This window comes from Pyrgilauda ruficollis, unplaced genomic scaffold (assembly GCF_017590135.1).
Source record: "Pyrgilauda ruficollis isolate IOZ18807 unplaced genomic scaffold, ASM1759013v1 scaffold126, whole genome shotgun sequence".
In the NCBI taxonomy this organism is placed as follows: Eukaryota; Metazoa; Chordata; class Aves; order Passeriformes; family Passeridae; genus Pyrgilauda; species Pyrgilauda ruficollis.
Genome location: NW_024510988.1, coordinates 797,204 through 819,745, shown reverse-complemented (window position 1 = coordinate 819,745; position 22,542 = coordinate 797,204). Strand labels below are relative to the sequence as shown.

Sequence of the window (22,542 nt, the reverse complement as noted above, 5' to 3'; positions counted from 1 at the left end):
ACAGACAGGCTGATGCAGCAGGAGTGCAGCTCCTTGGAGTAGGAGTGGAGGGGTTGTGGAGCTCAGGGAGAGGCTGCTGGGGAGTCTCTGAGCAGCATTTCTGGTGTTTCATGCAAAGGCTGCACTAATGGTTTGAGGCCATCTTGTGTTCACGGGAAAAATCCGCTCTGTGTGGAGGGGGAGGGTGCCTGGCAAACAGCGAGAAGTTAAAAACTAAGCCAGGTGGAAACTGGAATTCAGCTGGATTTGCTGGAGAAATGTCCACATGAGCAGGCTGAGAAGCTCTGGAAATTGTGGAAACCTTTTTTTATCTGAGGGAGTTGGAAACTATTTTCCTTCCAAATCTGTGCTCCCAGAATGACTCCAGGAGATAGTCCCCACCCTGGTGGTGGCAGTGTTTGCCTTGGCAGGAAGATGCTGTAGTGCTTTGAAAAGTAGCCTGGAAAAGCTGATTTATGGTATAGGATTTTCCAAGTATTAAGTTTTCTCCCTATAACTCATCAATTACAACTTGACACCAGTTCTTCCATTGTTTCAAGAGAAAAAAAAAAAAAAAAAAAAGTGATAGCAACAGATCACAGCAGACCTCCCAGGAGAAATGCTACAGAAATGCACACACCAGTTGCACTGGTGGAGAACCAGCTGAACCTTCACTTATTGGGCCAAGCCCGTTAACTGTGTCTGACTCAAACTTTGGAGCTTTCCTGACTCTCATCAGTGCAGATTTTCCGGCACTTTCTGCCTGACATCCATTTGCAGCTTGAAATCCCTTGCCTGGCACTCGGCAGGTCGCAGCTCTCAGCCCCGGGGTGGGCAGTGCTGCTGCTCTCAGTGGTGGGCACTCTTTGGGCTGGGGTTTGATTGATTGCTGCCTCCTTATTTTTCCGTAAACACCGCGATCCCAACGCTGTGACCCTCGCTCTCATTTTTCCCATGGATGCTTTTTCTCCAGTGTACCTTCTCAGAGGCTGAGTCAGTAGCTGCTGGCACTGCGTTCCCTGTGCTCCCAGCTGGAGAGTTCAGCCAGGAGTTGATGATTGCTAAACACCCCGGCCTTCCCGGGTATGGTTTCGGAGAGGAATCTGATCTATGCATCGCTTTGCATTCGTCTGCAGGAGTCAGCTGCTCCTTCCCCTCCTGAGGATCAAATCCCTGTTGGGCAGAGACTGAAGCCACTCCCTGAGCTCCAGTCCAAGGAAACTTGAGGGACTGGACCCACTGTTTTGTAGCAGAGATGTTTGTTTTAAATATTTTCCCTATATCACATCATTGTGACTCACCTTGCTGCTCAAAAATGCCTCTTTCCTTCTGCATCTGTTTGTGGAATGTGACCTGATTGCTCCCTGAGGATTTGGATTTATGCATCTCCTTGGCCATAGATTTTAAGAAAGTTTATTTAAGTCGTAATTTGTGTTTTTGTTTGGTTTAGATTTTGTGCTTAGTTGCTCCGGGGTTTTCAAGTCCTCCCGTGAACTTTCTTTGGGTTTTTAAAGCCCTGCTGTTTTCCCCAGCCTTGACCTCAGTCCTGCAGCGCAGGTGGGATCTGGAAACCGTTTCCAGGCTGGGAGCAGTGTCCCTGTAGAGGATCTGCTGGCTCCAGCTCCCTGCAGAGCCCAGCAGCCTGCCTGCCCTGTGCCCAGGAGGGGCTGGGCACAGCATCCCTGCCCAGGGAGAGGTTCCACCCCAGGCCGGGGCAGCCGCAGGGCGAGCGCTCAGCTCTGGCCCTGTTTCCTAAGGACAGACTCTGCATTTCCCCTTCTCCCCACCTCCTCTCCCTGTCCAAAAGAGCTGTGAATCCCTGGATGGATTTCAGCACGATGGGGAAGGGGTGAAGCTTCCCAGCCGGCCAATCTGCAGGAAGCAGAGGAGGGTGCAGGAGGCAGCTGTTGCGTGTCTGTTCCGAGGCTGCGGTGCTGCCAGCTGGCATGGCACAGCCCTGGAATGGCATGGACCTGGAATGGCACAGCCCTGGAATGGCACAGCCCTGCCCCTGCTGCTGACACTCGCTGTGACCTGTGCAGCAGAGTGGGGAGCACCTCGGGCCTGTCACCTGAGCAGGGCTGGAGCTGCTCCCGGCTGTGCGCTCCTTGGAAAATACAGGTGGTTCCCCAAAGCCCGCTCGTGTACTTGCAGGGACAAATAGAAGTGACTAAACTAGGATAACTTGCTCAATATATGGGAAGTGCCAAAATTCCACAGTCATAAGGAGTTTATGTCTAAACCTGATACAAATGCTGTGTGTTGGGAAATACATCCAGTGCTGCAGCGTTTATTGCTGGCTCCAGTGGCTGTAACTCAGGCACTTGTTACACATCCTGCTTTGAACGTGAGACAGCAGCTCAAAAGCTTGCAGAGGTGGAAAAGACAATTGTGCAGCTGTGTGCTATTTCCCTGGAATTGTCCTCCAAAGGCTGACTGGAGGTTTAGAAGGCTTCACTGCCAACAGTAAAAACCCAACGGGCGTGTAAGTGCCTTGTTTTGATTCCACAGTGCCTTTAAAGAACATTTACCATCTCTGCTCTGTCTGGAGCAGCCTGGCGTGTACTCCAGGTGTTTCCACAGAACAGGCTGATTTAGGTATTCTCCATGTGCATAAATCCTGCAAAGGGACAGGGAGAAGGAATTTGGCTGTGCCCCCTGGAGCTGAGCTGGCAGGAGCAGTGCCAGGTGGGCTGCTGGGTTCTGCAGACGCTGTGCAAAGGAGGAGAGGAGTCACCTGAAATTAGGTCATGGAAAATCCTGTAAGGAGAACAGCAAGAGGGAGCATGGACTCACCAATGAGTGCATTCTGGGGAGTGCTGGTGGGATTTTCCTGCCTGTGGCACGGAGCTGTTGGCATCACTGGTGATCCTCACTTGGAAGTCAGTGTGGAACTGGTAGTTAATTGGTAATTAACTGGTAATATTGAGTAATCTTAAATGTGTTAGGAAAAACATGTGGACACCTCAGAACTCCTCTCTGGGTCTGGATTGCTTCAGTTCAGTTGTGGAGAAAAAAAGGAAGGAAATTTAGTGAAGATTCTTTCTTTTTACAAGAACCAGCTCCCTTCTCTTGGATCCAGACTGTTTTCCTTGCCCTTTGCAGTGCAGGTCCCAGCTGTGAGCCAGGGGGAGGCAGATTAATTAACAGAGAATGCCATTAGTGCCCACGTAAGCTGATGGCTGGCTGCCTGCGAGGTGAAGACCTTTCTCTTTCAGGATTTATGATTTGCTCTTGGTGAAGGATTTGACTCTTTTGGTAGAGTTGCCCACCATAACCCTGTAGTGTTTTTTGGAAAAATCAAAATTCCCATTCTTTTTCCCTTTGCACTCTGTCCTTGCTGGCAGTGCCCAGAGCTCAGGGCACCGGGGAGGTTTGGAGTCGCCACCCTGGAGGTGTCCAAGGAAAGACTGGACATGGCACTCAGTGCTCTGGGCTTGTGACAAGGTGGGGATCAGGCACAGGTTGGACTTGATGACCCTGGAGGTCTTTTCTAACCTCAGTGATTGCATTTCCAGTGTCTGTGTACCAGTTACCCATTACAGGATGGTACGTGACCTTACCAGACTCAGCAAGTTACTGAAATACCATTTGTTCAGGGCAGTTGGAGTGAATCACATTCCTCTCATCGGTTCTCTTTGTTCTTTCAGATTTTGGGTTCAGCAACATCTTCACCCCTGGCCAGCTCCTTAAAACCTGGTGTGGGAGTCCTCCCTATGCTGCTCCAGAGCTCTTTGAAGGCAAGGAGTACGATGGGCCAAAGGTTGATATTTGGGTATGTGATGAGCCTCTTCCTCTCTGACTTTGATGTGATTTTCGCTCTGTTTGTTTGGCTTTGCTTCCTGAGTGCTCAGTACATGTCTTGGAGAAAAGCCCTGACACAGCAAAAAGCGTTTTCCAAAGAAACATTTCCAGAGCTGCATTCTGGCTGCTCCATCCTGCATTTTCCCTGTGGGGAGGCACCAGGAGCACGCCTTGCCCAGGGATGGATTTTGGTTGGGTTTGGCGCTGCTGACGGGTTTGTTTTGTGCGCAGAGCCTCGGCGTGGTGCTGTACGTGCTGGTGTGCGGGGCGCTGCCCTTCGACGGGAGCACGCTGCAGAACCTGCGCGCGCGCGTGCTCAGCGGCAAATTCCGCATCCCCTTCTTCATGTCCACAGGTAAGGGGGCACTCGGGGCTTTCCGCTGCACCTCCCTCACTTTCAGCTTTTTATGGCATTGTGGGGCAGGAATTTCCAGCAGCAGCTCCGTCAGAGATGAGCGTTTGTGTCCTGCTGCTGCAAAAACACTTTAATAATAAATCTTGGGTGTGAAAAGTGTGATTAATTTTCATTTAAAATCAGCCTAACAAAGAGTCACGTGTAGGTACTCAGTTGCCTGCTGTCAGGTTAAGGAACAGTTTTGCGTGGAGTTTCCCAGCTGAAGAGTTCCTTGCTTGCTGTCTTATCTGGGGAAGAGGTTCTCTCCGTGCAGAAAATTCTGCTAAAATATGGAGCTTCCAAAGCAAACTTAGATCCCAGCCTAAACGGGAGAGCCTCAGCAGTCCCTCTTGGTGACAGCACAGGTGTAATACAATGGCACAGCTGTGGAGTGGAGAACATTCTCAGGACCCTTTGCTCTCCTCCTCCAAAAGCCACTCACATCAGGATGGGGAGGGACAGGGTGACAGGGCTCTGTGTAGCCTGGTGGCTTCCCTCCTTCCTAGCACAGGGGAGTCAGTGTCTGCAGCAGTGAGGCACGTTGGGGACCTGCAGGTGTGAAGTGCAGAGAAGCAGTGTTTCTGTGAGGTGACTCCCCAGAGGGGAGCTTGGAAAGGGAACGCTGCAGCAGCCGTGTCCCTCCCTGTGGGTGACCCGGCCTCTCTTCCCTGGCAGAGTGCGAACACCTGATCCGCCACATGCTGGTGCTGGACCCGAGCAAGAGGCTCTCCATGGAGCAGATCTGCAAACACAAGTGGATGAAGCTGGGGGAGGCTGATGCAGAGTTTGACAGGGTGAGCAGCAATGAACAGGGTCTGCTCGGTGACTCAAACGAGCTCTGGGCACGTGGTGCTGCAGTGTTGGTTCTGTTCTTCGGGAACACTCATTCCCAGGCGTGGCCTTTCCCTTTTCTCTGTCTCCTGGCCTTGCTTTCCACATCACTCCTTATCTATGTACATTTTTGTATCTTCCCCTGTGGCACTGGGAGCTTGGGGCAGAGGATTTCGGCTCGGTTGCCATCAGACCTCACGCCAGCTGCAGCCAGAGCCCGGTGCTTGGGCTCTTGGGAGCGCTGTGACTCATCAGTGTGCCTTTGGGAATGTCAGCTCTGACTGTGCCTGTGCCCTCACAGCTGATAGCAGAGTGTCAGCACCTGAAGACCGAGAGGCAGCTGGAGCCGCTGAACGAGGACGTGCTGCTGGCCATGGCGGACATGGGGCTGGACAAGGAGCGCACGGTGCAGGTGAGGCCCGGCGTGCCCTGCCTGCTCCTCTCGCTGACAAATGGCTGCGTTTGGTGGCAGCTGAGCAGCCCCAGCACAGCATAAAATGCATTTTATCGCTGCCCAGGAGGGAGTGACAGCTGTGCTTTGCCTTGCAGTCGCTGCGAGCCGACGCGTACGATCACTACAGCGCGATCTACAGCCTGCTGTGCGACCGCCTCAAGAGGCACAAGAACCTGCGCATCGCAGCCTCGCCCAGCATCCCGCGCACCGTCACCTTCCCCACCTCGGCCAACATCCAGGTGCATCCCCTCTGCCAGCCTTCCTCCAGCCCTGCAGGGCCAGCCACTCCCTTACCTGCTAAACTCAGGCTTGCTCGTGGGTGTCCACACCCTGGCTGGAGTGGCAAATGTTCCTCGTCTGAGGTTTTGGTTTGTGCTTAGGGTGCCCTAGTCCTGAGGTGAGGAGAGGTTAGGAGCAGTTTGTGCGTTGGCTGAACATCCTTCAGGCAGTCTCCTGCTCGCTTAGTGACAGGGGAAGGAACGGAGGGAGTTATTGGGAGCTGGAGTTCCCAGCCCAGGGCTGCTGTGTGATGCTTCCTCCCCACCTTGTGCTGCTGATGGAGCAATGAGCACTTGCTTTGGGAGAGGCCAGGCCATAAGGGAAGCAGAAGAGATGCTGACCCTGCCTGAACAGAAGGAAGGGGGGTAAGCAAGGCAGCCTCTTGAGAATAAACAGCTGTTCACTGGCTCCAGGGTCACCTCCCTGGTCCAGGTGCTTAGGGATGGTATTAGTCCAGCAGTGTTTGTAAAGCAATGCTGTGTTTGTGTCTTCTGATCCTGATCTCTCCACTCAGCAGGCAGAACAGACAGGCAACACCATGAACATCAGCGTGCCCCAAGTGCAGCTCATCAACCCTGAGAACCAAATTGTGGAGGTGAGGCACATCCCCATGACCCCTGCAAAGCTCTTTGTCTGGCTCACATTGAAGCCTTTCCTTCGATCCTCACGTTGCATTTCAACATCTCCAATGCTTGTCCTGCCCAGACTGATGGAACAATGAACCTGGACAGTGATGAAGGGGAGGAGCCATCACCTGAGGCTCTGGTCCGTTACCTCTCCATGAGGAGGCACACAGTGGGAGTAGCTGACCCACGGTGAGTACTGCTCTCCAGCCTGGGCATTCACTCCCAGCGTGTGACTTTGGTCCTTCTGGGTGTTCCTTTAAAGGTGCCAGTGCCCCTGCACAGCTTGGTCAGTATTTTAGATGGGGATGAGGTGCTTTCCTCCTGCCCTTCCTGACCAGCTCTGGGTAAGCTGTGCTTTGGTCAAGGCAGGTGTCTCACCTGAGCTGCACTGCTGTCATGTCCAAGGTGGAGTTTTTGTGATAAATGCCATCGAGGTTAATGCCCAAGAGCTAATTCTGCCAAATCTCAACATGGAGGGGAAAAAAGGGACAAATGAAACCAAAGAGTGGCTTGGCTGCTCTTTGTGACCATTTTCCAGAAATAAAAGAAGCTTTTTGTGAAGAAAAGCTGGGTGTACTGGGTCTGTGAGGGGTTTCCTCACATCATGGCTAATTCCCCTCTCCAAATGTGATTGTCCAGGACGGAAGTCATGGAAGACCTGCAGAAGCTCCTGCCTGGCTTCCCCCGTGTCACTCCTCAGGCTCCGTTCCTGCAGGTGACCCCGAATGTGAACTTCATGCACAATGTGCTGCCCAGGCAGAACCTGCAGCCCACGGGGCAGCTGGAGTACAAGGTACTGCCCAGGATCCCTGCTGTGCTCTGTGCCCTGCCAGGTGGGAGGGGTGTTTGTGCTCCCTCTGTTTGTCACTCCTTGGACTGCATGAGCCTCAAGAATTACTCTCTTCATGTGTGATTCCAGTTGGCTCTCTAAAGTAGGTTTAGATCAAATATTAGGAAAATATTCTTTACTGTGAGAGTGGTAAGACACTGGAACAGGTTGCCCAGAGAAGCTGCAGATACCCCATCCCTGGAAGTGTCCAAGGCCAGGCTGGGTGGAGCTCTGAGCAGCCTGGGATAGTGAAGGTGTCCCTGCCCATGGCACTGGGTTGGAATGAGATGATCTTTAAGGTCCTTTCCAACCCAAACCATTCTGTGATGCTGTGAAAAAGCTGAAGAATGAAAGAGCAGTGCAATATGAAATTAATAAATGGGCTGGGGAGAAACAGGACTGTGCTGCCTGGCTTTGAGCTGCAGGTTGCAGCCTACCTGGCAGCTAAAGCAGCATGCAGGGAGCTGCAGAGTTAAACCCTGCTCATCCCCTGCCCCTGCCCCACATCCCTCGAGACGCTGTTGCCATCCCTGAATCCCAGAGGGCTCGTCATCTCCTGTGTGTGACCTGGGGCTGTGGCCGGCGTGGCTGACGGTGCTGTGTGTGTGTTTTGCAGGAGCAGTCCCTGCTGCAGCCCCCCACGCTGCAGCTGCTGAACGGGATGGGCCCGCTGGGCCGGCGCGCGTCCGACGGCGGGGCCAACATCCAGCTGCACGCGCAGCAGCTGCTCAAGCGGCCCCGGGGCCCCTCGCCGCTCGTCACCATGACGCCAGTGAGTAGCACAGGGAGGCAGGAGCTTCAAAACATCCCCTCCCGCAGGCAGAGGTGGCTGTGCCCAGGTCACAGCAGGCCCAGCGCTGCAAGGGTGTGCCTGCTCGCTGCAGGGCTGTACCTGCTCACTGCAGGAGTGTACCTGCTCGCTGCAGGGCTGTGCCTGCTCGCTGCAGGGGTGTACCTGCTCGCTGCAGGGCTGTACCTGCTCGCTGCAGGGCTGTACCTGCTCGCTGCAGGGCTGTGCCTGCTCGCTGCAGGGGTGTACCTGCTCGCTGCAGAGCTGTGCCTGCTCGCTGCAGGGATGTGTCTGCTCGCTGCAGGAGTGTGCCTGCTCACTGCAGGGCTGTGCCTGCTCGCTGCAGGGATGTGCCTGCTCGTTGCAGGAGTGTGCCTGCTCACTGCTTGCTCCTGCTGCCCTTGCAGGACTTGCTGTGCTCTCCTGGAGGTGGCAAGTGAGGCTGTGTGTTCCTCTCTGGAACTGATCTTGGGTTTCTTGCAGTCAGGATGACCCCAAGAGTCCTTTTTTCCTAGCCCAACGGTCGAAGAAAGAGTTGGAATTCTTCGGCTTTGGTTCATAAGGTTGTTTATTGTCTCTTATTTAAAACATTCTTTTTTGGACCCACAGAGGTCTGTCTAGCAGGTCTGTCAAGGGCACACTGTAATGGTTGCTTTGTCCTTTGCTGATCCCATGGAGAAAACTCCAGTGTCCATCTCAGGAGTGTTCTCACTCCCTGCGTGCATCTGTGTCAATGAATTCTCCAAGCAGCAGCAGCCCTGCCCAGGCACTTGGACTGGGGAAGGAATGTTGGAAGGGGTTCTTGGCCAGGTTTCCTTGGTGCTGCAGAGGAGCCAGCACACACCCCTGTGGAAGCTTGTTTGGGAAGATCAGGTGTCCCCTGCATGGAGGGGACTGTGCTGGGTGTCCTCCTGAGCCGTGGCTTCTCTCTCCACAGGCTGTGCCAGCTGTCACCCCTGTGGACGAGGAGAGCTCCGACGGGGAGCCGGACCAGGAAGCTGTGCAGAGGTAACTCCCACTGTTAACATTTGCCCTTCCTACCTCCACAAGGCTCACCTTGGGCCGTTCCAGAGCTGGTTCAAGCACAGCCACCTCCTCAGGGCACCACTGTTGATTTTACAGCGAAGGCTCAACACTTCTCCTGTTCCTCTGGGTGTTGATTACTGTAGGCAGTTGCTCCTCTGGCACTACTGGGTGCTTGCAAAGCTGGATTCCCCTGAAATTGGTAGCTGATTGAGCAGTAGGTTCTCCAGAAACTCTTGGAACTGCTAAATTCCTTTGCTTAGTGTGCACCAGCATGCGATCCACACTAACCTGCCAAGTGAGTGCCGAGGGATTCCCCTCCCTGCTGGGTGCTGGAGGTGGGAGAATCTCCTCTGTGGCCTTGGGTGCCAGTGCAGCAGCTTTTGTATCAAGACATGCAGTAAACATCCAACTCTGATGCCTCAAACAAAGTGAGCTTGCTGGAATTACGGGTACCTCTAGCTGCTAATTTTAGCATCAGGCCTTAAAATAGTCTGCTCCAATAAGGGAAGCATTATTAGCTCTCAGGCTGGGAACTTCTGTTCTCTGTGTCTGCTCTAAACACATTGTAGGAAGTGGGTAGAATGTGCTTGTACTTTCTCAGTCCATGAACACACTAACCATGGCCTTGCTAACATTTTCTTAGGAGCTTTTGCATAGTTTCTTCTCTGCTAACCAGCTGGGCACTACATGTGGTGGGTGCTCCTGCTTCTTACCTCAAACTGGAAGAGCTTTCTGGATCCCCCTTTGTACAGGTCATCACCTGGGTAAGGGAGTGGCTCCTCAGGGGCTCACAAGGGTTCAGACTGGGGGTTGTTGCAGGCAGGGTGACCCTGGGGTGGGTGCAGATCATGCTCCAGAGCCTTGGCCAGCTGTGCTCCTCTCAGTGCTCCCAGGGAACAGTGGGTGTGAGCAGTGTCAGGCTGTGCACTGAGACTCCTTTTGCATACCTCAGCCTGGAAAGTCTACTTGTAGCCTCAATAATAATAGCTTGAACAGCCATTAACAGTTACAGTATGGGGCCAGCAATGTCCTCTGACAGCACCTCAGACAGCAGGTGGTCTTCTTGGCTGTGCAAACATGAGAAATCTCATTCTTGGCAAGGGGATGCCTCGACATCTTACCTGGGCAGATTTTCACTATTCTAAACCTGAAGGTTTCAGCTGAGCCTTTAAAGCATTAGCTCAGCTGGAAACATTTTGAAACCCCTGTGTAGTGTTTTGCAAGGCACTGAAATGTTCAGATCCCACTGAAAACCAAGTCCCCTTGGACTCAGAGGTCACTTCTCTGCTCTCAGCAGTGCTGCCCTTAGTTCTTTCACAGCACATGTTCTTCTTCCACCAGATGGCCTTGAAAAAGCACCATCCAGGTTGTGTGTTAACTTGTTCTCCACCCCTTGTGTTGCGACATGTCAGTAGTCATCAGAGGAGAAGGGTAAATAGCATTAACATCAGGGACAGATGCAAATATTTAGCTTCTCAGAACACTGCCCCAAATACTCTGTTTGCAGCCACCAGTGAGCAGCTTTTGCCCTCCTTAATCTGACCTTGAAAGCAGAGCACAGTCTTCTCTCTGTTCCAGGGAACAGTCACATCTCCTTTGAGCTTTGGGAAACTTTCTTCCACCCGAAACGCTGTTAGAGCTCGTGATTGGATTGTTCCCTGGAGGGCTGAAATAAAATGATCTTACCAAACCACAACAGTAAAGCTCTTTGGGAACCTTTCCCTGTCTACATCAAATGATTCTTAAACAGCTAATGGCACGGGCTTTGGCGGGGCACCACGGCACTGTTAACCTGCTGCTTCTGCTTAAGTGGCTTCAGCAGCAAAGAGAGGCTGGGTTTGGGCAAGTCTGTCTTGCTTGCTGCTCTTTCTGCTTCCCGGGGGCAGTAGCTGGGTAAATCAGCAAGGTGAGGGTGTGCAGGTGTCACTGCCCGAGTGGTGCTTGGCCTGCTCACCGGAGCTGCCTCGCTGCTGGTCCACAGGGCAGAAAGGGTTGAGCTCACCCAGCGGCCTTGAGCGGGCACAGCCTGGCTGCAGTGCCAGCCCTGGGCAGGGGCTTCAGCCCCTCTGTGCCAGCCCCACTGCCCTGGGCTCGGCTGGGCCAGGAGCAGCAGGCAGGCAGCAGCTCTCAGCACTGCCTGGTCCTTCCTCACATCCTTGCTGGAGCAAAGCTCCGAGTTCCCCCTCCCCGGTCTTTGGGGGCTTTGCAGGAGACCTGCAGCTCTTTTCCAGCGCAGAGCGGGCTTTTGTTTAAGCTGTCGCCTCCCAGCTCAGGTGTGAGAAGCAAGCCCAGCCCTGGTGCTGGTGGCTCCAGAGGGAGGAACCCTCTCGCTGCTCGGTTCCCGTTCCCTGCGCATCCCGGGCCATTCCCGACTTTGAGCAGGGACTAGATGGCGCACTTGGACCGGGCTGGCACAGCCCTGCCTCAGCCCAGCCCTTCCTCATGCTCCTCGCACCCTTCCCCTGCTGGGACACGGTGGCCGGAGCCGGGGTGTGCAGGCTCGCTCTGAGGAGCGAAGGCTCCCGGGCAGCAGCAGCTCTGCTCTGTGCCCAGCTCCCGCTGGGTTATCTGTGCCCTGGCTCCCCGGGCTGGGACACAGGGCAGACCTGTGGTGCAGTGAATGCCCGCTGAGGGCAGGTGGGTATTCCCAAAGGGACATACCAGCATTCCCCTTGAGGTGAAACCTCAAGGAAGAGCAAACGGCTCCTCTTTCCTTCCAAGGCTGGCAGTGGAGCACCAGCAGCTGATAGCACACTTGTCCCCAGAGCACTGGGGAGCCAGTGCTGTGACAGGCACGGGCAGCGTGTCCGTGGCATGTTCTGAGCACTGCACAAGCTTCTTCCTTCCCCGTTTTCTCTGGGTTTTCTAACACTCCCTGTTTTCGGAGTACTCCCATCAGTCTCTTATAAAATGTGCTCCTGCTTGTTGCAGATACTTGGCAAATAGGTCAAAAAGGCACACTCTGGCCATGACCAACCCTACAGCTGAAATCCCTCCAGACTTGCAGAGGCAGCTAGGACAGCAGTCCTTCCGACCCCGGGCTTGGGCTCCACACCTGGGACCCGACCAGCACCGGTGAGTAACGGCACCGGCCGGCCGGGCAGCTTGCGCCAGGAATCCTGCCCAGCTGGCCCTGGAATGGAGCACTGAGGACACCCCGCTGGCAGGGAGGGGTGAGGAGGAGGAGGAGGAACAGGGACAAAGAGCAGACCCACAGAGCAGAGGGTGTCTGACCCCCTGCCTGCAGGGACCAGCAGGAATCAGCTGGCTCTTCCCTCCAGTCCCGCTTTTGTGGCTGGAAATGATTTGCTGGAATGGCTGCCATCACAGAAATATTGGGAATAAGCTATTTTTATAGAGGAAAGCTTTTCCCTGTGTAATGGTAGGCATCAAGGTAGCAGATTTGCTACAGAATGTTTTTGGAGGCAAATACAGGCAAAAGATTGCACCAAGAGTCATCCACGGCAGAGCTTAAAACCCTCACTGTTCTGCACCAGAGTTGTGTGTTCTGACTGCAAAGTCTCTGTGCAAAGCTCCTCGAGAGTAATTTCATTTCTCACCTGAACCCTTGATGGGAATGATGTGAGAAAAGGAGTCTGGTTGGGGAAGGAAAAAAACAATCACAGTGTCTGGGAAAGAGGGAACTTTTGGATTGGATCTAAACACACTCAGGATGTGGGGGAGGGACAGTCCTGATGGAGAGGTGTTAATGTGACACAGTCCTTGTCACAGCAGTCAACCGGAGATGCTAATGCCACAGAGGGAGCTTAAATTCCTCTTAACAAAAAAAAAAACACCCTCCAAAAAAATGCTTGGAAGTGCTCTGACACCTCAGTGCTAGGAGCAAACCAGCTGCACGCTGGAGTTTGCTGCCTCTTGGGAAAGCAGTGGCTGCCAGGCCAGGCTGGTGCTGCTGTTCAGCCCCTCAGGCAGCTCACAGTGGCAGACTTGACAAAGCCCTATTTATTGGAGCCAGAGACCTGCTGAGCTGAGCACTGATGTAATCAGCAGGGACAGGTGAACTCTGAGCAGGCTGAGACAGTGCTAGTGCCACGCTGGAGCTGGAAAACCAAGATAAGCACCTCTCTGCCCTCAAGTTACTCCCTCAGAGGTGCCTGGGGGATGGGAAGAGCAGAGGGGAAACATTTCTAGGGCCACAGCTTGATAGGAAGAGGAGTGCAGCTTGCAAAACAAGCAGAATGTGCTGTGTCCTGCTTTCAGGATTGCTGCAAATCCTAAAGGTAAGCCAAGTCCCTCACACACAGCAGGAACGGAATTTTTACAAGACTTTAAACACACTTACCCTGTAAATAATGTTGGTGTCACCTCTGGCTCTTGGCTCTGGAGTCCTGAAGCTGTTGCATCATGAGCAGGGTGGTATCTGCTTGTTCCACTCTTGGTGTTGTAACGTGCTGTGAGCCTGTTCTGTGTTTTTCCTGTGAAATCATGGAAATTTCATCTGACCATGGTCTAAACACAGTGTTCCACAGTGAGTTCATTACATACCTGGCACAGAAATTAGCAGTCATTGTGTAAATAAACCACATTATTGAATGGCAGGTGGGTTTTATTTTAGCCCTTAACCTATTTTAAGCCATCTTATGTGTCTTCTTACTTGTCACGTTAAATATCTGAAAGCAGAATTGAAGTACAGCTGTACAGGGAAGTGCAGCTGTTCTGCCTTGCCCACATGGGTTTCAAAAACTCAGCATGATTTTATCTGTAGCTTCTGCTTTCCATCAATGCAACAGGAGAACAAATGGATCAGGATAATGGATGGGATGGCTTCAAAAGGCAGGAGCACGGCTCTTCCCTTGGAAGGAAGCTGAACTGTGCCCTCCCAAGGCAGAGACAGGGACAAAACAGAGCCCAGCCTGCTAGAAGTGCTGCAGCATCAGTCACCTTGTGACAAGGGGAGCCTGGAGCCTCAGAGTGACCTCTGCAGCTCAGGACCACTCCAGCTGCAGCCAGGCGGGCTCTTGCTGGGTTTGGTGTCAGAGGTGCTGTAAAGACCACGTCTCCATGAGCTTCTCACACACAAAGGCTGCTGCTGGAGCCTGTGCATTAAATGCTGCTTGCTGGGCTCTGGAAATGGCATCTGCAGAATCTTTACAAAGGAATCCCTTGGTGATGGGAGAAAATCCTCCCTGTGAGGATGGGCAGGCCCTGGCACAGGGTGCCCAGAGGTGCTGTGGCTGCCCCATCCCTGGGGGTGTCCAAGCCAGGTTGGACAGGGCTCAGATCAACCTGGGCTAGTGGAAGATGTCCCTCCCAGCCCAAACCACTTTGTGTTTCTATGATTTGCACAGAAATCAGGTTCCAGAGATAGCACTTGCCTGGCAGCCATGAGGGCAGGCAGAGAGCCCCAGCTGTTTGTTGTGAGGCACGTTGTGACGAGTGTCTGCCAGGTTATCTCTGCTCCTGATAACACAGGTGGCACCTAATGGCAGGGCAGGAGCTCAGTGATAATGGGGAGCCCCAGCTTCGGGAGAAAACATCTCCTGAAAAAAAATGTGGCTCCCTCTGATGGCAAAGAAACCTCACTGAGAAGGGGAAGTGCTTGAGGTGCCTTGGGCACGGCTCAGTTCCTATGTGCCCCTTCTGATTGCCCAGTGCGGAGCACCCAGGCAGCTGGGAGGCCAGTGGAAATGGAAAGCCTGTGCTGGAGTTTGTGTTCTGGCTGGTGTCACGTCACTAACCCCCTTCCCCCTGTGTTCAGTTCTATTTACAAGGACTCCAACACTCTGCACCTCCCCACCGAGCGCTTCTCCCCGGTCCGGCGCTTCTCCGACGGGGCTGCCAGCATCCAGGCTTTCAAAGCCCACCTGGAGAAGATGGGCAACAACAGCAGCATCAAACAGCTGCAGCAGGTGAGAGGGGGCTGAGGGTCCTCAAAACAGCCTCCACAAGGAATTCCTACTGCCTGGGTCTTGCTGCTTCAGGAAGCAAAAGAGGAGTCTTTACATGCAAAGCTGAGGGACACAGTCGGGAGTTTGCTGAGGGTTTGTTCCTGCCCTGTGTGACTGCAGCAAACCCTGAGTGTCCTCTGGATGTGTGAGCTGTTCACCTGCAGTTGGACACCTGGGGGGATTCCTGCCTCCTCTTTTCTGGGGAGAACCATCATGCTGTGCCCACCCATGGGTGTCCTGCCTGTCCGTGCAGGGCCCACCAGCACTGTCAGACTGCAGCTCCTGCTCTCCCACATTTCCTCTGGCAGCAGTTTGGGGCTGTTCCAGGGTGTCCCAGGAAAGGGCAGTTCCTGAGTGTGTTGTGGGATATTCCCTGCGCAGGCAGGCACAGCTTGCCAAGGGCTGGAGCAGGATTTGGCCCCAGGACAGGCCTTTCCCCTTGCAGCACGGCACAAATGAGATGCTCTCCTCACCTTGAAGTGTCGTTTCCAGAGCTTGCTGCCTGCATTAAGGGAACACAGCAGTGCCAGCTCGGTGTCATGTGCACCCGTTGCTTTCCTGGCTGTTTGCCACGTCCCTGCACACCTGATTCTGTCAGAGGGAATGGATTAGGCTTGCTTTGCCAGCTTTTCTCAGAGGGGTGGGCTGCAGAGCGTGCCATTCCGCACACAGCAGGGTGCTGTGCACCAGAAGGTCACTTATGGGGCGTGCTGGATTCCTTGCAGGAGTGTGAGCAGCTCCAGAAGATGTACGGTGGGCACATGGACGAGAGGACGCTGGAGAAGACGCAGCAGCAGCACATGTTGTACCAGCAGGAGCAGCACCACCAGATCCTTCATCAGCAGATTCAGGTAGTGCAGCCAGAGCTGCTGAAGGCTTAGCTCTGTTTTCCTGTGTTGCTGCAGACACAACTCGTGAGCAGGTCCCGGGGGGATTGAGGGAGGGGAGTTTGCTGGGCTTGCTATAGCGGGAAGGCTGAAGGATTTCAGCAGAGATGTTTGCACAGCTGCTGTGGTAGCTGTGGCAGCCAGGGCTGCAGTCAGGGACTGACACTCAGTGAATCTGGATATGTCCTGCTTCACCCAGCAGTGTTTCTAAATTTACTGACTGAGACATTGACTGCAAACACTTCTTGTTTTCTTGTGGTGCCTGGTTCAGGACTGTATCCGGCCTCCCCAGCCATCTCCACCCTTGCAAGCTCCATGTGAAAACCAGCCAGCTCTGCTCACTCACCAGCTCCAGAGGTAAAGAAATGGCTTTAGGACAGCTCTGGGTTTGACTCCTCCTGAAGCCCAGGGATGAGCTGACACACTCAGGAGAGGCCAGGCTGAGTTGGAGGTTTATGGAGTCAGAATGACAGTGCCAGTTCCCAGGTGAATGTGCCTGGTCCTTCGGGCTGGATTCTCTCAGGACTTCAGAATCAGAGAAATCTGATTCAAAGGCACAGACCTGCTTTGAGCAGAGGATTGACAGAGCTGCCTTTTGAGTGGCTTGAAGCTGCCACTTCAGCAGCCAGGCTCTCTCATGCTTCCTTGGTGTCTCACACCTTGCCAGGCCCTTGGTGAGCTCAGCCTCCTTGCCCTCAGCACCCTGACTCGTGGGTGAGGGAGGCTGAGTTATGGGAAATGAGAGCAGGGTGTCTCACCAGGTGCAGTGAGTCAGGAGGTGAGCCTGCAGTGTCCTTGTCCCCAGGTTTCTGTGGTAGCCACAGGTCATGCTCACTCCCTGTGTGACTTGGACAAGTGAGGTGGCTCTCAGAAGAGAAGCCAAGCTGCAGAAACCTTGGGATCCCCAGCAAGGGCTTTATGGTGTTTGTTTTGAACAAGACACGCAGTGTTTGGCATCAGTTCTCACAGCTGAGACGGCATCTTGACAAGGAGCAGGCCTGGTGAGAAGGTGCTTGTTTCCCTGCGTAGGTTACGGATCCAGCCATCCAGCCCGCCCCCAAACCACCCCAGCAATCATCTCTTCAGGCAACCCAACAGCAGCCCGCCCCCCGTGAGCAGCAGCGTGCTCCAGCCCCATGGTAAGCAGTTCTGGGAGCTGGGCAGGGCCCTGTGATCCCATCAAACCCTGCACAAGCAGCCTGGGGTTGCCAGGGCTTCGTTCCCCCCCAGCCCAGGCCCTGCACAGTTTGCTGATGATGTAAAAGATTCTCCATCTGGCAGCAAGGGCTGGTGTTATCGAGAGCTCGCGAGAAGCTGCCAGCTGGAATGTGCTGTCGGGTTCCTTGTCACAAGATCCTTACTTATCGCTCCCGGGGGTGGGGAGGAAGGGCTGATATTCTCAGGTTTATGCAAATCACTGTCAGTCCCGCAGAGTTTCTGTTTTGGTGCAAGGGGCTCTGGCTGCGACCTTTGCACGCTGGCACAGCATGACAGAGCGCCCATACGGACACGTACCGGGCTCCCAGCCTGGCCCAGAGTCATGGAATGAATCACAGCATCATAGCCTGCTTTGGGTTGGAAGGGGCCTTAAAGATCATCCCTCTCCAGCCCCCTGCTACGGGCAGGGACACCTTTCCCTAGCCCAGGTTAATCCAAACCCTGTCCAGCACTTCGGGGAACGGAGCAGATCTCGCTCCCAAGCCTCGCCCTGGGCTGGCACGGGTGCTGAGTGTCTTTGTTCCTTGTAGGTGCTGCCTCCCAGTCCCAGTTCCAAGGGATGCCCTCCCACAACACAATCTTCCCGCAGTCGGGTAACTGTTCCCCTCCCCCGGCCATGGGGCTGACGTGCCTGGCCCTGCAGCAGCAGCAGTCGCAGCCCCAGCAGGTCACCATCCAAGTGCAGGAGCCCGGGGACATGGTGGGCAGCAGCCTCCTGCCCGGGGCCTCCGTGGGCGGGCAGGGCCTGGCGTCCCATGCTCGGGGGATGTCCCTGAGCCCCAGCGCCAGCCAGATCCAGATGCAGCACCGCGCCAACCTGATGGCCTCCCTCAGCTACGGCCACCGGCAGCTGTCCAAGCAGCTGAGCGCCGACAGCGCCGAGTCGCACAGGTGAGGGCTCTCCCTGCCTGCTGGGGCTCAGGGACAGCAGGGAGCGGCAGCCTGGGACGTGGTGTCCTGGCCAGCCTGCCTTGTGCTCGCTCCCTCGCTGTCCCTGGGAGGGACTTGCTGAGCCGGGCCAGGGCTGCTGTCCTCCCGTGCGGGAGCAGCTCTGGCTCTCATTGAGCAGCGAGGTCACTTGTCCTTTTCCTTGTGCTTGCAGTTTGAACGTGAACAGGTATCCCCCCGCCAACTACGACCAGGTGCACTTACACCCCCACCTGTTCCCGGAGCAGCCCCGCGTTTCCCCCAGCAACTACAGCCCGCCGGGAGGGGTGGGGTTCCCTGCAGCCCAGCAAGCTCTGAAGGTCCCACAGCTTGAGCAGTACCCCAGTTTCCCCCCGAACGCACATCAGCAGCAGCAGCACTACACGGCATCGGCACTACAGCAGGCACTGTTGTCCCCGACACCTCCCGACTACAGCCGACACCAGCAGGTACCGCACATCCTCCAGGGACTGCTTTCCCCCCGGCACTCGCTCACGGGGCACACGGACATGCGGCTGCCCCAGGCAGAATTTGCACAGCTCATCAAACGGCGGCAGCAGCAGCAGCAGCAGCAAGAATTCCAAGAGTTGTTCAGGCATATGAGTCAAGGGGATGCTGGGAATATGGGCACCAGCATGGGACAGAACCTCTCGGAGCGCCAGTCGTTGTCTTTGCCTTATCAGAGTGCTGACACGTACCACCCCCAGAACAGCCCCCAACATCTCTTAAAAATCAGGGCGCAAGAATGTATCCAGCAGGTCCCTGCCTCCGTGCCACCGCCGCAGGGATACGGACACCAGCCAGCCCTGTTCCACTCGGAGAGCATGGAGGAGGACTGCGCCTGCGAGGGAAACAGGGACAGCTTTCCTGACAGTAAGAGTTCAAACACATTGACCAAAGGTTGCCACGAGACCCCTCTGCTCGTAAACGCAGGAGGGCACGGGGACCCCGAATCTTTGCTAGGAACTGCTAACCCCGCGCAGGAGCTGGCAACGCACCAGTACAGGCAGCAGCCCGCGCCCGGATTCAGGAATAAGGTGCCCAGCAGAGGTAAGGCTCCCTGCTCTGCCCGTGCAGGCCAGGTGTGCCAGTGCAGCCAGGTGTCCGTCTGTGCCAGCCGCTCACCTCCCTGCCCAGGACACCGTCCCAGCCGGCGCGCCAAGGGTTTCCTGACGTGCTCTGCATAGCACAGAATTACCGAGATTCTTTCTGGCTTTTGTGGCCTGAAGTAAATTGCAGGCACAGCCTCTGTAATAAACAGGGTTGAATAAGGAAGGAGCCCCATGGGCTGCTTCCCTTGGGAATTTGACCTACTTCTGCAGGCAGGTAAAGACCAGGGCCCAGCTTGGTGCCATCTTTTCAGGGGTGCTGCATGATGGCCACAGATTTATTCTTGTTGGTGATGTTCCCCATCCCCTGTAAACATGGGATAGGAACAGCTCAGCTGCCAGCACACCCCAGCTGTGGCAGTGTAGGCATGTGTTCCTGCTCTTAAGCACAGACCCTCAAGCCCAGGCACTGCTAAAGCTCCCACAAACACACACAGTGACAGTGTTGGTCAGTGTCCTGTGGCTCCAGCAGCCTTGCAGTCTCTCTGGCACTTTGAGGAGCAGCAGCAGCAGCAAGATTCTATCCCTGATTGAACTGGGATGGGTAGGTTCTGGAGAGAGTGAGTTTAAACTTGCCATTAGGATCTGAAGACCTTTCCTGCTCCTTGGAAGCAGCTACACCTTTGCTCCTCGGTGGCTGCTCTGGCAGCACTGGGCTGTCAGAGAATTCCTGCCTGAGCTGTAATTACAGGCTCCTCTGCAGGAAAAACACCCTCTGAGTCCTCGCTAAAAGGGCTTTGAGGAGAGGCTGAGTGGGCAGATCAGTATTCCCTGCAGGACTCGGGGTGCTGGGCTGGAGCCACCAGCTTGCCCTTGGCACTCAGAGCCCTATTGCGGAGGAGCTGTGTCCAGGGCACAGGAGGCCCAGCTTTGTTCAGGGACACAGCACGGGTTTGTTGGGAAAGTACCGGGCTGGAATAGGCTGGCTTGGAGGGCTGAGTGGGGCTGCCAAGCCCTGACCCCCCAGAGCGTGGGTGGGGGGCAGGGACAAGGCTGGGCTGTGCTGAAATCCTCCTAAATCCTGAATTCTGCTTGCTCTCAGAGCTCCACTTCCCTGCTGTGCTTGGAGTGGGGGGAATGGCCCCAGGCTCAGTGGAGATTGGAAGCTCTGGAGGGGTGTTTGGTACGAAATCCTGAGTCTGAATCTTGTTACAGAAGCCTGTTAGATGGACAGTGAGATCTGCTGAAGTCAGAAGCCAAATCTCAGCCCCCGCACTGCTGGTGCAAGACTGGTTACACAAAGGAGAAGGACTTTAGACTGCAAGGCCTTGTAAATGAGTAAAAGCAAATAGATGTTTACAAATAGGCTTGTGTCAGCCCTTCTGAGAGGGCTGTTTGTAGTAAACTCTGTCCTGGGATGCAGCTGTTTGTACCATTTTCCCTATGGCCTCCATAACCCACTTGGACTCAGGCCTGCGCCGCTCTGGGTCCAGGCAGAGTCACCTCAGGGTTTCCCAGGTACCCTTTCCTACAGCAAATCCTGCATCCCTGGACTTTTCCTGCTTTTGACCTACCAAATCCTACATCACTCAGTTTTCCCACTATTGACCTACACCAAATCCTCCATCCCTGGCTTTTCCCACCCTTTCCCTACTGTGTGTAATGAGGGTGCAGTTGGAGGGGTATCTTCCCTCCCTGCCTCAGCTCCCCAGATGTGTTTTCCCTGTAGTTTCCCTGTGGCTGGGGAGTGTCTGTGCTTCCAAGGGCTCGTGCTAACGCTGATCACAAAGCTCTGCATGTCTGTGCAGCATCTGCCAGGGATGGCAGCCGGGGACCTTGAGAGCCGACCAGATCTGTTTGGGATGGGACTGAGCTGCCTGTGAGCGGCCCTGCTCCAGTTCTGCTGCAGCGTGGCCGTCCCGGGGCTGGGAGTGCTGCCCGTGGGAAACCTGCCTGGGCTGGGCGCGGGGGAGCCGAGCTGGCGGCAGCGCCGTGCCAGCGTCACATGCCGCAGGGACACAAAGGATGTGGGGATGAAAGGCTCTCCTCTGCGGGGCTGGGGCTGGCAATTCGGGGTGTCTGTCCCTTGGTCCAGAGCAGCATGCCCAGAGGTGAAGTGCTGGCATTGGGAAGCAGCTGTTTTTTGGGTCCTGGCTCTTCCAGGCTGAGGGAACTCGTCACCCGCAGCACGGGGACTGGGGCCGGGGCTGTTTGTGGAGCTGGAGCAGCAGGCTGCTGGCCCCAACCACTGTTCCCACAGTTGGAGCAGCATCCCAAGCAGTGTGTGGGTGGCACTGATCCGCTAACATCTGTTACCTCATGTTTTCCTTCTCGCTTTTCCGGGAAAGCTGACTGTTAACCGCACGTAACCCCACGGTTGTGCAAAGGAAGGGGGAGGCTGCATCTCTGAGTGCCCTGGGACAGGGCTCCGGCAGGAATGCCACATTCCTGGTGGAGGAAGGGCACGGGGAGCAGTGTGCTGCCTGTGCTGTCCGTGCTCACCTTCCTGCAAGTGGAGCGGGGACCACATGGGATGGGGTCTCACTTCAATTCCGCTAAATTTGCAGACAGATTTTGGGACTGCTCTGCGCAATGGCAAGCATGATCCTTGTGGGTCCACATGGGATGTTCTAGGATTCTATGGGATCCCTTTGGGGAGCGGTTTTGTGGCAGCTGCAGTGCCAGTTGGGCCATGCAGTGTCCCAGCACAGCAGGACGTCACTTCCCACTGACCAAAGCCCTGGGAAAGGGCTTTGTGAGGCTGTACCTGCAGCTGTGTCACCTCGGGGCAGCTCCCCTGTCAGGGGTGTACCTGCAGCTGTGTCACCTCGGGGCAGCTCCCCTTGTGAGGGGTGTACCTGCAGCTGTGTCACCTCGGGGCAGCTCCCCTTGTGAGGGGTGTACCTGCAGCTGTGTCACCTCGGGGCAGCTCCCCAGCGCTCGCAGCCACGTCGGGCGTTTGTGCTCGGCGGGGTCCGCGCTCAGCGAGCTCAGCCCCGATGGCAGCTCCTCCATGGCTCAGGGCTTTATCCAAAACATCGTGTACTTGATGATGAGAGGCTTTGCCTGATAGGAATGTGGCCTTTGCCCTCAGTCACAAGAGCTTGCGGTGCAGATGGACTTTGCCAGGCAGAGCACTCGTGTGCTCCCGCAGCCAGATTGTGGGAGGGCAGGGAGAAGTCATCTGATAAAAGTGAAGATCCTGGCCAGCTCTTTCAGCAGGATTATGTTGCTTACAATTGCCAAGGGGCCCTGCTGGAACATCCCGTGTTGGAGGCTCCCCCAGCTCTTGTGTAACAATGTGGGGGTCGAGCTCAGGCTTGAGGGGAAGGCAGAAGTGGGAATGGATCTGGTTCCTGTGCTCCTGCCCCTGTGCCTCCAGCTTTAGGCTGCTTTTGTAGACCTGATGGAAGGCAGCTAGAATTGGGATCTTTTGGGATATTGATGCTGGAGGGAGAAGCCTGTGTGAGTGCAACTGGGGGCAGTGGTGCTGCACCACTCTGACTGGAGCAGCCGGGGGTCCTGTTTGTGTGCGGCATC

At 55.1% G+C, this 22,542-nt stretch overlaps 1 protein-coding gene across 5 annotated transcripts in view; it reads left to right on the top strand.

The window, feature by feature from the left end:
• SIK3 (SIK family kinase 3) overlaps positions 1 to 22,542 on the top strand; it is a 70,673-nt gene that overhangs the window by 44,892 nt on the left and 3,239 nt on the right. The window contains exons 5-21 of one of the 5 annotated variants that reach the window (XM_041458118.1): positions 3,630 to 3,754; positions 4,015 to 4,138; positions 4,853 to 4,971; positions 5,310 to 5,420; positions 5,558 to 5,701; positions 6,256 to 6,336; positions 6,447 to 6,556; positions 7,007 to 7,160; positions 7,813 to 7,968; positions 8,924 to 8,994; positions 11,944 to 12,087; positions 14,732 to 14,882; positions 15,647 to 15,772; positions 16,080 to 16,165; positions 16,838 to 16,947; positions 17,557 to 17,917; positions 18,129 to 18,826. In XM_041458118.1, the coding sequence (XP_041314052.1) occupies positions 3,630 to 3,754; positions 4,015 to 4,138; positions 4,853 to 4,971; positions 5,310 to 5,420; positions 5,558 to 5,701; positions 6,256 to 6,336; positions 6,447 to 6,556; positions 7,007 to 7,160; positions 7,813 to 7,968; positions 8,924 to 8,994; positions 11,944 to 12,087; positions 14,732 to 14,882; positions 15,647 to 15,772; positions 16,080 to 16,165; positions 16,838 to 16,947; positions 17,557 to 17,917; positions 18,129 to 18,826 (2,871 nt within the window). Of the gene's footprint in view, positions 1 to 3,629; positions 3,755 to 4,014; positions 4,139 to 4,852; positions 4,972 to 5,309; positions 5,421 to 5,557; positions 5,702 to 6,255; positions 6,337 to 6,446; positions 6,557 to 7,006; positions 7,161 to 7,812; positions 7,969 to 8,923; positions 8,995 to 11,943; positions 12,088 to 14,731; positions 14,883 to 15,646; positions 15,773 to 16,079; positions 16,166 to 16,837; positions 16,948 to 17,556; positions 17,918 to 18,128; positions 19,004 to 22,542 lie in introns of all 5 variants that reach the window. The other 4 variants (XM_041458114.1, XM_041458113.1, XM_041458117.1 and 1 more) reach the window with 4 other exon arrangements.